Source organism: Dermochelys coriacea, chromosome 2, assembly GCF_009764565.3.
Source record: "Dermochelys coriacea isolate rDerCor1 chromosome 2, rDerCor1.pri.v4, whole genome shotgun sequence".
In the NCBI taxonomy this organism is placed as follows: Eukaryota; Metazoa; Chordata; order Testudines; family Dermochelyidae; genus Dermochelys; species Dermochelys coriacea.
In genome coordinates, this window is record NC_050069.1 from 198323651 (window position 1) to 198339712 (window position 16062).

The 16062-nt window shown below is 40.1% G+C and overlaps 1 protein-coding gene across 8 annotated transcripts in view; it reads left to right on the forward strand.

The window, feature by feature from the left end:
• Nucleotides 1-16062, forward strand: part of SLC4A7 (solute carrier family 4 member 7) — a 175996-nt gene that overhangs the window by 37859 nt on the left and 122075 nt on the right. The window contains exon 1 of one of the 8 annotated variants that reach the window (XM_043509004.1): nucleotides 5827-6523. The exons of 6 other annotated variants lie outside the window; for them this stretch is intronic. In XM_043509004.1, coding sequence (XP_043364939.1) covers nucleotides 6488-6523 — 36 coding nt within the window. In that variant the 5' untranslated portion in view covers nucleotides 5827-6487. Of the gene's footprint in view, nucleotides 1-5826; nucleotides 6524-16062 lie in introns of those variants that run through there. One more of the 8 variants, XM_043509007.1, reaches the window with a different exon arrangement.

Genomic DNA, 16062 nt, shown 5'->3' on the forward strand with positions numbered 1-16062 from the left:
GTCTCTCCACAAAGAGAATTGACAGAGGAGAGTGGAAAAAGATAGAGACATGCAGAAATGACTGCAGGAGTTGATGCAGAGGCACACAGTTCTGCTGAAGAACATTTTTGGTGCAATGTTCCCTCCCAGCATCTTGAAAACGCATATTGAGAGCAGCACTACATTTCTCCCACATTTTAGCTACAATCACTTGCCTCCCTCACCCCACAAGATAATGTGAATAGGGGATACTAGGACGCCACTGGCACTCCTACAACTAAAAGTGATGGCTTCTTCCCTCATCCTTCTGTGCCTGAGGAAAGAGCAACAGTCAGAAACACCCCACCTACACACTTGTGACCAGAACAGCATAACTAAGTATGCACTGTTATGACCCCTAAAGATTGCACTGTCTTTTGTAGTGTTTGTTCAATAAAATATTTTTGTTTGCACTATTTTATCTTCACTAGAGCTTATATTCACAAAATTCAATACCCTTTCATGAAATTACATGAGGAGAATAATGAAATATGTTCTTATAAAATTGTTGCACAAAGCACAAAAAAGCATAATAAAACTTAATGAAATCCTTACTTAACACACAATAAAATTTCATTTCAGTTTTAGTTTGTAGCCTCAGCCTGGGATCACAAAGCATCCCTGACTGTGGCCGTAATGATTTGCTGTAGTTTGTGAAGTCTGCTTCTCTGGCTGTTAATAATATTAAGAAACTCGTTATGTCTCCTTTCCACCCATTAGTGAGATGCTCTCCCATGATTATGCAGTTGTCGCAAAAGGCAGGTATTGCTCAGCAGCCTTCACATTAGGCATCTGCACCTCCCTTTTTAGCCTTTCGATATGCACTCCAATGCCATTCTGCAGCTATTTGGGATTATAGGGATATAATTAAACAGCTCCTTTCTCCTCTTCACATGTCCAGTAAAAGGCTTCATACCTCAGGGGAGCTGAGGGTAAGATGGGTCTCCTAAAATGACAGAGGAAATCAGTGCCACAGATGTCCATAATAGTCCTGGGGGAGAGAGTCCCCCTTTTCCATGTAGAAAATGTTGGGTCTTAGTTTCTAAAGATCCTAGCATCATGGGTCTTTCCAGATCATCCCACACAAATATTGCTGAACCTTCCACGGTGATAAGCCAGGCCTTGGAGAACCATGGAACAATACCCCTGCCTGTTGAACTCTGAGACTTGCTGTGTGTGTGTGTGTGGGGGGGGGGAAGGTAGGGTGAGGAAAGAATAGGCTTATGGGACCGATCAGTGGACCCCCTATAATTTGGGAACCCCGACCAAGCAGATCCATCAATAACCTCCTGTGCATTGCCAGGGTTTATGCCCACATCCTCTTGGTATCAGGGAGGTGTGTGCTGCTAATAGCCCCAACAGTTGATTTACCTATACCAAACTGATTAGCTATTGACCAGTAGCAGTTGGTGAAATTCCAGATAGTAGTGGCCCATATTTCTCTATGTTGAAGAGAACTCTCATGTTGATGATCTGCTGCTTCATCTCCAGGGTGAGCACTGTGCAGATCTCTGGCAGAGCAGCCTTTGTAATCCTGAAATTTTGCTGCCACTACTGGCCATCCCAATCTGCATCGCTATCCTTTCCTGACAGTAAGTGCTAGCTTTCCATGCCCAGAAATGGTGCTCCAAGTGAAGCTGCTCCAGGAAAAGTTCATCCAGAAGAAGATACTTGATTTCATCTGCTGCCCACTGCCTCTTTTACCCAAAGGGTAAAGCGGCTGACTCCTGATGTCAGCTGCCTGTGTGACTGCAAATAAAAGTGCAGGAGCCTCTGTGTATTAACAGCTTTCAGGGATGTGAAATACAGCAGTGTTCCCTTCATGCTGATTGCCAGCAGACTGGAAAATGTAGGAGTCAGGTGAATTATGGGAATTTTTCCAGTTTGACCTCTAGGTCACAGAGTGCATAGAGCTCAGTAGCAGAACAGTGCACTATGGGATATCTTCCAGAATGCTGTGTGTTTATTTAAAACCAAACAAACCCAACCGAACAAACTCAGTGCTGTGTGGCTGCATTATTAAAAAGTAAGTAGGTTAAAGCATGTGGACCAAACTATTTTGTGTGTTCCGCAGAAGTTCATATGCAAAAACATATTCTGCAAAAACCTCCGTGTGTAGACAAGCACTTACTCTTCTTGTGGACAACTCCATTTTATATGTAAATGGTAGGTAACTTACCAAACTTTAGTGAGGTAAAATGAGTGGAAGAGTTAAATATATCTGGGAAAGAATAGGTTCCTGTTGTAATGTGTGTCTACAGCTTCCAATTCATTAGAAACACAGCACAAATGCCTTTTTACCTGGTATATGGTACTTGTTAAGAATCTGTACTCTAATCTGCTTTTCTTCCTCCTCGTATCTTGATGTTTTTTGGTGGGAAAAGATGAAAAATATTGGATGACCTTCTTTTGAAAATTACTTTACTATTTTGAGTACTTTTATCTACTTTGGATAAATGCAACAAACTTTAATATTTATTACTTGCAGCATGGTATGTTTGAAAATAAACGTTGCTGCATAACCTACTCAAGAAGAAAGGTAGCAGTGAGCTTGGCTCTCTTTCTTTCTTGTGTTCCTGAAAAGGAAAAATAGTTTTAACTTAGGAGTTACAGCTAATTTGAGACAATGCATGTGTTAGATTACTAGTTTGCAAAGGACATAAAATGTGATGCGGTTCATTTTATGTACACGGTTGGTTGATGTATTGACAGTGATGTATGTTTCTGTAGGCTGAAGTATAATCCACTTTTTATCTCTTTAATAGTCTAGTCATAAAAATTAACATGAAAGCTATTATTTCTAATGGATTGGATCAGCATAGAACCCCTTTCTATCCTGATATTTGTTTTTAAAGAGAATGGGATTGCTGCTATACTATGATCCAAATGAAATAAAGTACTGGTTTCTCAGCTGACTCTTGGAAAACCTCCTCTGTGAAAGCTAGTATTGCATGCACGAAGGTCATGTATGATGTATTTCTTACCAAGGTATTCAGTCACAGGTGAAGTATTGAAAGCCAAATGTGTCTGTCTCTTCCATTTGCCAAAAGTTTTGCTGCGGTTAAAATTTCTCAAGATTATTATCCTCTCTTGAACATGCTTTATAAGAAAATACCACTTCTGTGACTAGGGATTAATTGAAGTGAATGGTGTTTTGGTGGGAGGAGGAGGAAGAAAGATTGGCTAGACTGAAATGCATGTGTTATGTGGAAACTAATTCCTGTGGTTGATTTTTCAAAAATAAAAAAAGCACACAGTTAAGTGAGAATGCTGAATAGTATTACTACATGTGGTTAAAATGTTGCTACTGCACAAGATGTAGTAGACTTTTTGTTTTGCCGGAGTTCTCACAGTGTTGTCTCTCACACATCAAAACCCTTTAGAAAAATTTTGAAGATATTTGCTGGACTTTATAAAACAAAGTCAAGAGTACTGACCTCAATAGTTAAGGGTGAATCGGTTGCCATTTTGAGCCTGATATTTCATTCCCATCTAACTGTCTTGAAAAAGCTTTTTCCTCTGAAATTTTATCATGCTTACCTTTCAGGCAAGAGTAGACTTCCCCCAAAAGTTTGAGGTTCATTTTTTTTTTTTTAAATCAGACAAGCCATTTTATGATGTCCGAAAAACTAGAATTTCTTTTACTGTTTGAAATGTCTTCTGTGGTTTTCTTTGTAACATGGGATCTCAAGTTTGGCATAGCTTCAAAAATTCACTCAGCTTGTTTTTTGTTTTGATCTATCTTGAAATCTAGTGAATATTCCCTATGAATATTTCAACCTCAGCAGGCTCAAAGATTTCAGCAGAGTTGTTGAGAGCTTGGAGTTTGCAAACTCAGCAAGAGTAGGTTCTGAAGCTTATAAAAATCCATAAACTGTTCAGAGGCTAAAATGTCATCAGGATCAAAAAGTCTGATGCAGGGACTTATCATCATTGCAAACATGCCAGATGGACTTTATAAACTAGAAGAGTCAAACAGCTCCTATTGAAAATCTTGTCATAACCAGCCTACTGTTGACTTCTCTAGCTCGGCTGGCCAGCAGTTCCCTCAGGTGATGAGAGTTTGCATGGGTTTACCAAAACAGACAAAATGTTAATTTATATAAAACCTACCAGGATGCTTGGACAGATGATAAAAGCCTCTGACTTTCTGGGACACATTGGTTATATGTACTACAGTGTATAATTATAGGCAGTGTAGATGGGCAACCTTAACTGTAAGTGTCACTAACACTTTCCATTATAAGATCCTGTTAGTTGTTGCAGGCCAAAATTTTCCATGTTGGGTGTCTGTCTCAGGCTGAAATTTTTTGGGGGGGGGGGGGGCGGGGAACAGGTCAGACATTTCCCAGAATGAAGTTGGGGAAAAATGCATTAATTTAAAAAAGAATTGACAGCCATTTCATTGAAAAGCTCTAGCGTTTCTATTTTTTGGAGGAGGGACTTGAAATTTTGCAGGGTGTTGCCTTTGTGTTAGTGAAGTATCTTTTGCCATCCCCATGAAAATGCTCCCTGATTTAGCCTTGTATTGCTGTCAGTTACACTGTTACTTCAAGTGGTAGAAGACTGTGCCATGGATCTAACAATCTGAACCAGTGTGTGTGGGGGTGTCAATATGGTTCTGCAGGATAAAATTTGTTCTTTTAATATTAAAGCTGTTTAAAAACATAGTTTTTAAAAATGTAACTTGTTATGTTAGCTTATGAGTGCTTGATTTTGCAAATTTAGGGATTGATAGAATTAAGGTTGTATGTATGGGCAACCTTAATTCATCCTCTTGGAGTATTTATTATGATAGTATGTACTCATGTAATTAATACTATTTTTTTTTTCCAGGGAGACTTTGCCTCATTCAGTGCTCTGGGAATGAATCAAAGATGTGTAGTGAAAGAGGCTTGTAAGATCCTTTCCTCATTTGTTGCAGAAGTTGGATGATGTATAGTGAATGATGTGGGATGACAAGATAGTACAGACAAGTGAATTCCCCCTTGGAGAACTGGAATCTATTCTTGCCTCCTACCACAGGATTTTTTTATTTTATTTTTTTAATAAGATACCTGGCAAGTCACTTAAAGGAAACTTTTCACAAGTGGCCGAGGTGTTCCTTAGTTTCTGGGTGCCTGCTTTACACCTCAGGTATGATCAGCACTGAGCACTAACAACAATTCTGAACATATAAATACTCTAAAATGCCAAGTACTTTGAAGCATCTAGACTTCTCATATTGGGCACCCAAAGTTAGTTGACACTGAAAATTTAATTGGAGGTAGGGGGGTGGATGGACCAAACATGAGTGGCATTGCAATTCCTGGGCTAGATCATAAAGCCATTCAGATTTGGTCAGGCTGCTTTTCTGGACATGGAGTGGCAGATGGGCCAAACCTGAGTGTCTCTGTGACCCTGTCAGGTTGCAATGCTCCTCTAAGTTTGGAGGCCCCATCAAATGTATTTTTATGGCCACTTCCAAGATTTAATATAGCTTTTTAAAATTCATTATTTCTGAGACCTCCATGATAAAATCATGGCCCAAGTGATAGGTGGGTGTGTATCATGAAGCTTATGGCTGATAGTTGGAAAGGTGGGAAGGTGTTGAAGGGTGGGGTTTGGATTTGTATGATTAAATTGGGGAGGGGAATTTAAGAATTTTTTCTCACTTTCAGATATTTTTGTTTCAATAATATGAATGAAGTAGTTATAGTTCTAGATAGTTATCTTGCTTAAGGCTTTGTCTGGCTATTTATAAACTGTAAACAAGAAATCTGTCAACTTCATGAAAAAACTCGCACAGATGAAGACCAAATTAGTTACTGCTAACGAAGTGTGGGTTGTTTTTTGTTTTTTTTTTTACCCCAACTAAACGTCAGTTACTCTTAAATTCACCTATACTAAGGAGCAAAATATAAAGATAATTATTTTAGAAATCCTTGGTTTATGTTCCCTAACAAGTATGTTTGATTTCTGAATTTTGTGTATGTGGAAAAAGGAACAGTCTTCAGAATGAATATGCATTGAAAACCTCAATAAGAGGAGTATAAACACACTTAGATGATTAATTTTTGAGTTTCTCAGCTTTCATTTTATAATGTTATTGAAGCCTTGCATCTGAGCAAAAATAATAACCTTGCAGTCTGAGAGCTGTTCTTAGCCGTTGCTTTTGCAGAAAAGGTTAAGTCTCAAATTGCATGGTTTCAGTTCCTTTTTTGGTGTTCTCTCTGTTGGAATTGAAGGCATGCTATGTTCCCTAATTCTGCTATTCTGTGACCCTGTGGTAGTTGCAGTTATTGGCTTGGGAGTTTAAGTAGTCTTTAATGATAGTGATTTGGCTCTAGGCTAGAGAACAATTTGAAGGAGTACATCTGTGTAAAGCCCAGTGTTCTAAATCAGTCATGTGTACGCAGTCTGATAGCTCAAGAGACTCATTACGTTACAGTGTCTTGCACAAGGACATTCACTGCTTCTGCACATCAAGATGGAAAGAGCTCATCCAGAGAAGAAGCTGCTACCTGTATGTAAAAAGCTATGGTATAACTTTTTTTAAAACTTTTTTGAATGTATTTTGATAACAAGCTAAGGGAAAGCTAGAGATATTTTTCAGCACCGTCTTAGAACGGTATCACATCCTTGTGTCCTTGGTTGTGCAAGTAATTTCCTTTGAAAGAACCACGGCTGGAAATAAACTTTTGTAGCATAGATATCTGTTTAGAAGTTTCTGTGTAACTGGAAGTTTTTTTGATTGAATTGTCAGTCGGCCTAATCTAGTAAAAGTAAATCCTCTTGGTTTGAGATAATCTGTTACCAATTTTGAGTAAGATTTTTGATCAATAGTTAACAACTCAGTTTTTCTTCATGGAAGGCTGTTTGACTATGGAGTAAAAATAAGTAATTCTGTGTAACTGTGTGGTAGGCAGTTTCTGATGAGGGATCTCAGGAGCTTGATTCTATCCTACCAATCAAACTACTTTTTCAGCAGTGTTCTGCCTATATTGTGATTATCATAGAAAGTTCAGCGTCTTTGTAAATAAATTTGTTCCTTTGGGATTTAAATTTTTTTTCCTCTTGAAGTCTTTAATAGTATGTTATAAATTCCCTTTGTTTGGAGTCTCTACATTGAAGTAATGAACTTATGCCATTATGGGCTCTTGCTTTTTGTCTGTAGATGTGTAGCTTTTATCACAGGCATTTATCTCGGTGATGTGTTCAACAGGGATTACAGTTTAATTAGAACCCAATGGAAACAAAAGATGATAGGTGAAATTTCCCTAAGATTTAAGTTAAAAGCCCACTGGAGCATTTAGCAGGTTTAGTGGACTTTTTGATTTTAATTGCATTAATCCATTACTACTGACACTACAATATAGTTTAAAAGAATCTGTTTTAAAAAAAAAAACCACACTCAGATGTCATAAAATGTACTAGTTGCAATGGTCTTATTTGCTATGGGAGCTGTATAGTAGAATAATTCTTTTTTTTCTGGAATGCCATTATGCAGTTGCCTTTAACTCTGGATGCAGGATTTTATCAGCTTTAATGATCTCGGTCATCCAAATATCATTGGGGACTGTTACTTTTGCTTAATTAGATACTGGTTAAAGCTGATTTGATGTTTGAAGGTAATCTGCTTTAGCTTTAAATGTCCAGGCATAGATTCGTTTCCTGCATCTTTAACTGTAATCTAGATTTGCCTCTCCAGCTGAAGAGATCTCTAAAAGATCTCTAGTTTGATACTAGTAAAATACACACGGTATTGTTGAATAACTAGCATTGTAAAGGTCAAGGATGAGCCCATAAGTTAAAATATTACGAAACGTTTGTGAGTAATATATTGAGGGCTGTTTGCCCTGATGACCTACAAATCACTTGGTGTTAGTTAGGGCAAGTGACCACCTGTGTCCAATTCTCTGTGTGCCAGTTTAATACACCAGTGTCTCATACTACCTTGTCCTCCTTCTTTCCTCCCTCACTTCTTTTCAAATTGTTTTATGGCTTATCCATCTGTTGCATGTTGTCTAAATTGTAGATTGTAATCTCTCTGAAATGTGGGCTGTCATTTTGTTTGTATGATAGCACCCTGATTGGGATCCAGAGGTGCTACCAAAGTAGTACGTAGTCTCTACGTAAAAGAATGAATGGACACAAATCAGACGTCAAGAATTATAACATTCAAAAACCAGTTGGAGAACACTTCAATCTCTCTGGTCGCTCGATCACAGACCTAAGAGTGGCTATACTTCAACAAAAAACCTTCAAAAACAAACTCCAATGAGAGACTGCTGAATTGGAATTAATTTGCAAACTGGATACAATTAACTTAGGCTTGAATAGAGACTGGGAATGGATGAGTCATTACACAAAGTAAAACTATTTCCCCATGGTATTTCTCCCTCCCACCCCACCCCCCACTGTTCCTCTGATATTCTTGTTAACTGCTGGAATTAGCCTACCTTGCTTGTCACCATGGAAGGTTTTCCTCCTCCCCCCCCCCTGCTGCTGGTGATGGCTTATCTTAAGTGATCACTCTCCTTACAGTGTGTATGATAAACCCATTGTTTCATGTTCTGTGTGTGTATAAATCTCTCCTCTGCTTTTTCCACCAAATGCATCCGATGAAGTGAGCTGTAGCTCACGAAAGCTTATGCTCTAATAAATTTGTTAGTCTCTAAGGTGCCACAAGTACTCCTTTTCTTTTTACCAAAGTAGTAGTAATACATGACTTAAAAATAGTATATATCCTGAAGGGAGGGGGGGTGGGGGTGTGTGTGTGTGTGTGTGTGTGTGTGTGTGTGTGTGTGTGTGAGAAAATGACCTGTTTTTAAACCTTTTTCTAAAAAGCATTATACATGTCCTTATAAAAACAAGTATTTATTTTTTTCTCTTTTAGTGTTCTTACTCTGCTTCTGTAAAAAATTAATGATCTAAGATGCTGCTTTGGAGTCTTCATTGAAGTACTGCTGCAGTCGTTCTAAACTAAGTGTAGGATTTTAAAGTGTGAATCCTATGGGAGCAAGATAGTAGTTTGAGCTGCTGGTTTTTGCTGGGACAAACAGAGTCGGAATTAAGAGGTTGTCTGGTCAGAGAAATCTCTTAAATATTCCTAATGTCTTTTGTGTATCTGGAGTCAAATTAATGGGGATGAGCCTTAAAACTCAAGTCTTCTTTCCAGTCTCTCCCATGATACTCTTAAGGTGGTTGTGATTAACAAGAAGTTTCTAAATATAAATGTGACCACAGGATTCTTGTATACCCACAGGTAGAATTCCTAAATAAATTAATTAAATAGGTTTGGTATACCTTAGACTTTTCTCTAACTCTTGGAATATTGCCTATTGCAGTGTTAGTGAAGTCTTCTGTGTGTTTGGAAATAGCAAGTGGGATAGAGAGGAGAGGAGGTCTGAAGTAAGTATATTGTCTTGATGATGGAAAATTTAGTATGCAGGTCTGAGGAACTGTAGTGCATTTTATTCTCAACAGGTGTGCTTACTAGAGTTCTAAAGGTTGAAAATGAAGGTCTGTGCTGAAAAGTGATAGAGTATAATAAGCGCCTTATTACTACCCAGTTATCCATTTGTGTATTTAGTTACATCTGCTCGCTTTGGTATAAACAAGGTGTTTAGTGTTTTTACTACTGCAGAAACAGTGCTACTACACTGAGTGAACTGGACTCTTTTGGTCAAAGTTGATGCACCTGACCTATGCATCAACAAACTAGTTAAGTAAATTCCTCTTGCAGGATCTCCTTTGCACCCCTGTTTAAGCTGAAAAGGCCCAGGCTTAGTTCTACAGGGCTAATTCCAGAAAAATCTATCTACTTATAAACTGAGCAACATTAATATTTAAATGAGTAAGTGTGGAACACCACAATGCCATTATTACCTAGGCACTCTGAGAATAGAACCTTACCTATAGGGTATGTCTACTTTAGATTTTCTTACCTAAAATTTCTTATTGGTAAAACTCAACTGATGGTAATGGTAGAGTTCTAATGTAGACTTAGTGCTGATGGCTGTCAGTGATAAAACTGCCATGACATCAAACCCTGCTTCAATCAGTCCTGTAATTAGGACACTGTAATTAATAAAGCAAAAAAAACCCCAAACCACCAGTGACTGCTGGACCCTGATCTATGCTAGAGCTCCCACAGATGCTACCACTAGTGGAGCAGTACCAGTAGTAAGTTGGGAAATTATGGAGGAAAAAGTCTTGGGATAGACAAGGCCTAGGATAATATCTGATGTTTGTACCTACATGACAGTTTTGGGAGACTGGTTTCCTAAACTGCATGATTCTTGAAAAAGAAAGGAGGGGGGAAAAAAAAAAAGCTTGAGCATTTATTACAATAACTGGTATCATTTTTTGACTTACGAGCACCTCTGCATATGCAGGATATGGTGTGTATATTGATGGAGGGGTGATTCAGATATCTAGCTTTCTGAAGGTTAAAATTTTTAGGAAATGGAGGGAAAGTGCATTGTAAATGGTGCTACTCATTTAAAAAAAAATGTAGTAGCTGTCTGAAGAGCACATAAAGCAAATGAGACATTTTTAAAAGTTAGCTGAAAACCGTTTAGTTGTGAGTTCAGTTTTCTTGACTTCCTCTTATGGTTTTTATTCATGTGAATTGTGCAGTCAAAATGAAAGTTCAGATAATGTCAAAACTTGCACTTTTTTCAAAATAGGGGATACTGTATGTAATGTTCAGCTGTTTGCTGGATTCTTTCTCCTTTTATATTTTGTTACCAAACTGTATTGATTAAAACAAAAAGGTTTTAGAGATATGTCTAAAGGGCCATTTTCTCTGTTCTTTATAGTACCAAGCACATTATCAGCACTCTACAAACACAGATAGTAAACAGGGTGACTGAATTAATTACATATTTCTGTTTGAGGTATGAAATATACTGTTTAGGAAACATGAACTGACTGTTCTACTCTTCCTAGTAATCACATATCAGTTGAAACTAGGGTGACCAGACAGCAAGTGTGAAAAATCATGACGGGGGGGTGGGGGTAACAGGAGCCTATATAAGAGAGAGACCCAAAAATCGGGACTGTCCCTATAAAATCGGGGCTTCTGGTCAAAACAGCCTGAAACTATGAATAATTTACACTTACAAGGAACAATTAATGAGGAGGAGGAGATCCTAAACGCATGTATTTTTAATTATTTATGTATGCACTCATGAGCTGTTCTGAGTTTCAAATTATTAAAGATCAGTGTTAATCAGTGTCAATATTATAAAAAATCATGATGTAGAAGACGGAAAGATAAATGTCACTCAACTCGCACTATGAAAAAGATGAAAATAAGGCCTTACAGCATGTCCTAAAGGTCAGGAACAGATTTGAGTTCTGTCAGAGTAAGGGGCAGAAGACAAATTCCAGAGTTTAAGTTAAGGACTTTTCATTGAAAAAATCTTGCCATCTACCACCACCTTCCCTGTAAGGTAGCAAGGATGGAGATCTTACAGCTATTTCGTAGAGCTGGCTGAAAAACATGAATTTCCGTGAAATTTTTAAAAATATTTTTGTTTTTTTAACTATGTGTATTTTGTTGGGAGTGGGATGGGGGGAAGGTTTTCAACATATAGTCAAAAAGCCATTTTTGTGTTAAATTTTTTAGATGAATTCTATCTTTTAAGTCAAAGCCAACATCTTGAATTATACTGAATAACTTATTAGAAAAAAGAGAGAACAGGACACAAGAACAGTATTCTCTGTACGAAGCAAATAGCTGCATTTTGCACCAGCTGAATTGTCAGATTGGTCTGTGTCAGATCCCAAATGTAGAGAGTGACATTAGTCCAGTCTAGAGGTGATAAAGGCATGAACTATTGTAGTGAAGTCATTACATCCAAAAAGAGAAGTTATAAACTCCTTGCAAGTGCAGATGGTAACTGCTGCTGCCTGAATATCTGCAGGTAGCTCAGGATCCAGTGAGCCCAGAAAGCTGTGAACCTGAACTGACTAAAGGTAAGCAAAGTCCCTCTCTAGGAGGAGATGGTCTGATATTCTGTCTGGTTTTCTCCTCCTCAACCATACTAATATTACCTTTTGCTTGGTTTGAGCCTTAGTTGCCCGTCTCTTATACAGGCCCTGAATCTGTGCTGTAGAGAAAGGAGGTCAAACACACCACCTGTGCCTGATTAAAATGTAGATGTAAATCTGTGTCATGCAAATACTGAAAGCACTGCAGCCCAAACAAAGTCCCTTTTGGCTTTATGGAATCATATAGGGCACAGATGAGCATTGGTTCAAATTTAAAATGGGGTGAGGTGGGGTAGGGTGGGGTGGAGGTCGCTTAAGCAACTGAGTTTCTCTGCCAGGGTCCACAGTTATGTAAAGAATAACTCAAGGTTAATGGTTTCAAAAGCAGGTGATGATCATTGTCAACCAGAATGAGATATTGATTTATTATATTTCATTAGATTGTAAGTCTGTTGGAATAATACTTTTTCGTGTGTTGCTGGCAAGATGTATTATTGCTGGCAGGTTGTTACTCTGCAATGTGGTTTGTGCAATAAGCCCACTTGAAATTGGTCCTGAGTATGAGACTGCATAACATTAGACCAGTTACACGGTGAGAAGAGATTGTACAGATGACAGACTGGAAAAGTTCACTTCAGATTTAATATTCTGTGCGTCATTATTGTCTATTGGGCCAGGGTATGTATTAATACATGTTGGCTGTGGACAGCTGAGCTTGTTTAGGAAATGGCTAAAGTCTGCCAAGATGCATGCTACTCTGGATTAGTTATTTTTAATCACTGTGTAAATATAACGTGTACAAACACTGTATCTCTGAAATATTTTTGAGATAGAAAAGTGTACAATGTTTAGGTAGAATTTAATCTTGGTTTAGTGACTACTTCATTAAGTGTCTAGTTTTAAGAAGACTAGTACATTGAAGAATCAAAAAAAAAAAAATTCGGGTTATAGTCTAAACATTTAAGCCCTGGTCTACTCTGCGAGTTTAGGTTGAATTTTTTCCGAGCAAAAATTTCCATGTAGTCAAAAAGCCATTTTTGTTTTAGAATTCATCTAAAAAATTTATCTTTTAAGTCAAAGCCAACATCTTGAATTACACTGAAAACTTATTAGAAAATAGAGTACAGGACACAAGAACCGTATTCTCTGTAGGAAGCAAATAGCAAAAATCTTGATTGATTGATTTAACCCTGCACCCGTCCACACGATGAAGCCATTTTTGTTGACTTAAATGGCTCTTAAAATTAATTTTTGTACTCCTCCCTGACGAGGGGATTAGCGCTGAAATCGACATCATTGGGTCGAATTTGGGGTCGTGTGGACGCAATTCGATGGTATTGGCCTCCGGGAGCTATCCCAGAGTGCTCCATTGTGACCGCTCTGGACAGCACTTTCAACTCAGATGCACTAGCCAGGTACACAGGAAAAGCAACAGGAACTTTTGATTTTCATTTCCTGTTTGGCCAGTGTGGCAAGCTCATCAGCAGAGGTGACCACGCAGTCCCAGAATTGCCAAAGAGCTCCAGCATGGACCGAACGGGAGGTACCGGATCTGATCGCTGTAGGGGGAGATGAATCTGTGCTATCAGAACTCTGTTCCAAAAGACGAAATGCCAAAATATTTGAAAAAATGTCCAAGGGCATGATGGACAGAGGCTATATCAGGGACCCGCAGCAGTGCAGCATGAAAATTAAGGAGCTCAGGCAAGCCTACCAAAGAGGCAAATGGCCGCTCTGGGTCACAGCCCTAGACATGCTGCTTCTATGATGAGCTGCATGCAATTCTAGGGGCTGCCCCTACCACTATCCCACCCGTCTGTGGACACCTGTAAGGGGAAAGTCTTGCGCAACAGGGATGAGGATTTTGGGGATGAGGAGGAAGAGGATAGCGCACAACAGGCAAGCGGAGAAACCTTTCTCCCTGACAGCCAGGAACCGTTTATCATCCTGGAGCCAATACCCTCCCAAGGCGGGCTCCTGGACCATGAAGTTGGAGAAGACACCTCTGGTGAGTGTACCTTTTTGTAAATATAATACATGGTTTAAAAGGAAGCATGTTTAGTGATTGATTTTGCCCTGAAGACTTGGGATGCATTCACGGCTAGTACAGCTACTGGAAAAGTCTGTTAACGTGTCTGGGGATGGAGTGTAAATCCTCCAGGGACATTATTAAGGGAACATTCAGAGGTGGCCATTCCTGCTGGGCTGTTTGCCTGTGTCTGAAAAGAAATCATCCCCGCTTTTAGCCACACGGTGGGGGAGGGGTGAGCTGTTCGCATTTGGCTGGATCTTCCCTGTTACTAGTCACGCGGTGGGAGGAGGAATGAAGTGATCATCCCAGAGAATTGGGCAGCGGGGGGGTTAGTTGGGTTTGTGCTGCACGTTAACCCAAAAACCCCAGCCCCTCCTTCTAAATGGCCAACCCAACAGGTGCTTGGTATGGGAAAGGAGTGCGCTGCTGTTTGAAACCATTCCCACATGTTCTGAAGGTTGAAGAAGCCAAAAGACTGTGGCTTACCATGGCTGCCTGCAAGCCGCATTCTGTTGTCTGGCCCTGCGTGTGTGATCTCTCACACCAAACCAGCAGGCCCTCAATATAAGAGGCAAAATGCGACCTTGTGCCAAAAGCACGTGTTATGTAATGTTAACAGTTTGGCTCACTGTGAAAGAGTCTACCCATGGTTCTCTAAAATGTCTCTTTAGATATTACTCTCCCCTTTTTTTCCTCCCGCAGCTGCAAATGTTTCAACGCTCCCCCTATCATCTCCGTCCCAGAGGCTAGTGCAGATAAGAAGGCGAAGAAAACGCTCTAACAATGAAATGTTCTCTGAGCTCATGCAGTCCTCCCACGCTGAAAGAGCTCAGCAGAATGCATGGAGGCAAACAATGGCAGAGTCCAGGAAAGCAGAAAATGAACGTGAGGACAGGAGGGACGAGCAAGAGGAGAGGTGGCGGCAGCGTGATGAGAAGAGGCAGGATGCAATGCTGAGGCTACTGGGGGATCAAACTGAGGTGCTCTAGTGTCTGGTGGAGCTGCAGGAAAGGCAGCAGGAGCACAAACTGCAGCTGCAGCCCCTGTCTAACTGCCCGCCCTCCTCCCCAAGTTCCAAAGCCTTCTCACTCAGATGCCCAAGAATGCATGGGGGGGGGCGCCTCGGGGCACCCAACCACTCCACTCCAGAGGACTGCCCAAACAACAGAAGGCTGGCATTCAGTAAGTTTTTGAAGTGAAGTGTGGCCTTGTCCTTCCCTCCTCCCCTTGTCCACCACCCTACCCGGTGCTTCCCTCCTCCCCGACCCCTCCTGGGCTACCTTGGCAGTTATCCCCCTATTTATGTGATGAATTAATAAAGAATGCATGATTTTGAAACAACAATGACTTTATTGCCTCTGGAAGCAGTGATCTAAGCAGGGAGTGCGGTCGGCTTACAGGGAAGTAGAGTGAACCAAGGTGGCGGGTTTTCATCAATGAGAAACAAACAGAACTGTTGCGCCATAGCCTCGTCAGTCATGAAACTGATTTTCAAAGCTTCTCTAATGCGCAGCGCACCCTGCTGTGCTCTTTTAATCGCCCTGGTGTCTGGCTGCACATAATCAGCGGCCAGGCGATTTGCCCCAACCTCCCGCCCTGCCATAAACGTCTCTCCACTGACTCTCAGATATTGTTGAGCACACAGCAAGCAGCAATAACAATGGGAATATTGGCTTCACTGAGGTCTAAGCAAGTCAGTAAACTGCGCCAACGCGCTTTTAAATGTCCAAATGTATATTCTACCACCATTTTGCATTTGCTCAGCCTATAGTAGAACAACTCCTGACTACTGTCCAGGATGCCTGTGTATGGCTTCATGAGCCAGGGCATTAAGGGCTAGGCTGGGTCCCCAAGGATAACTATAGGCATTTCAACATCCCCAGTGGTTATTTTCTGGTCTGGGAAGTAAATCCCTTCCTGCAGCTGTTGAAACAGACCAGAGTTCCTGAGGATGCGAGCGTCATGTACCTTTCCCGGCCATCCCACGTTGACGTTGGTGAAACATCCCTTGTGATCCACCAGTGCTTGCA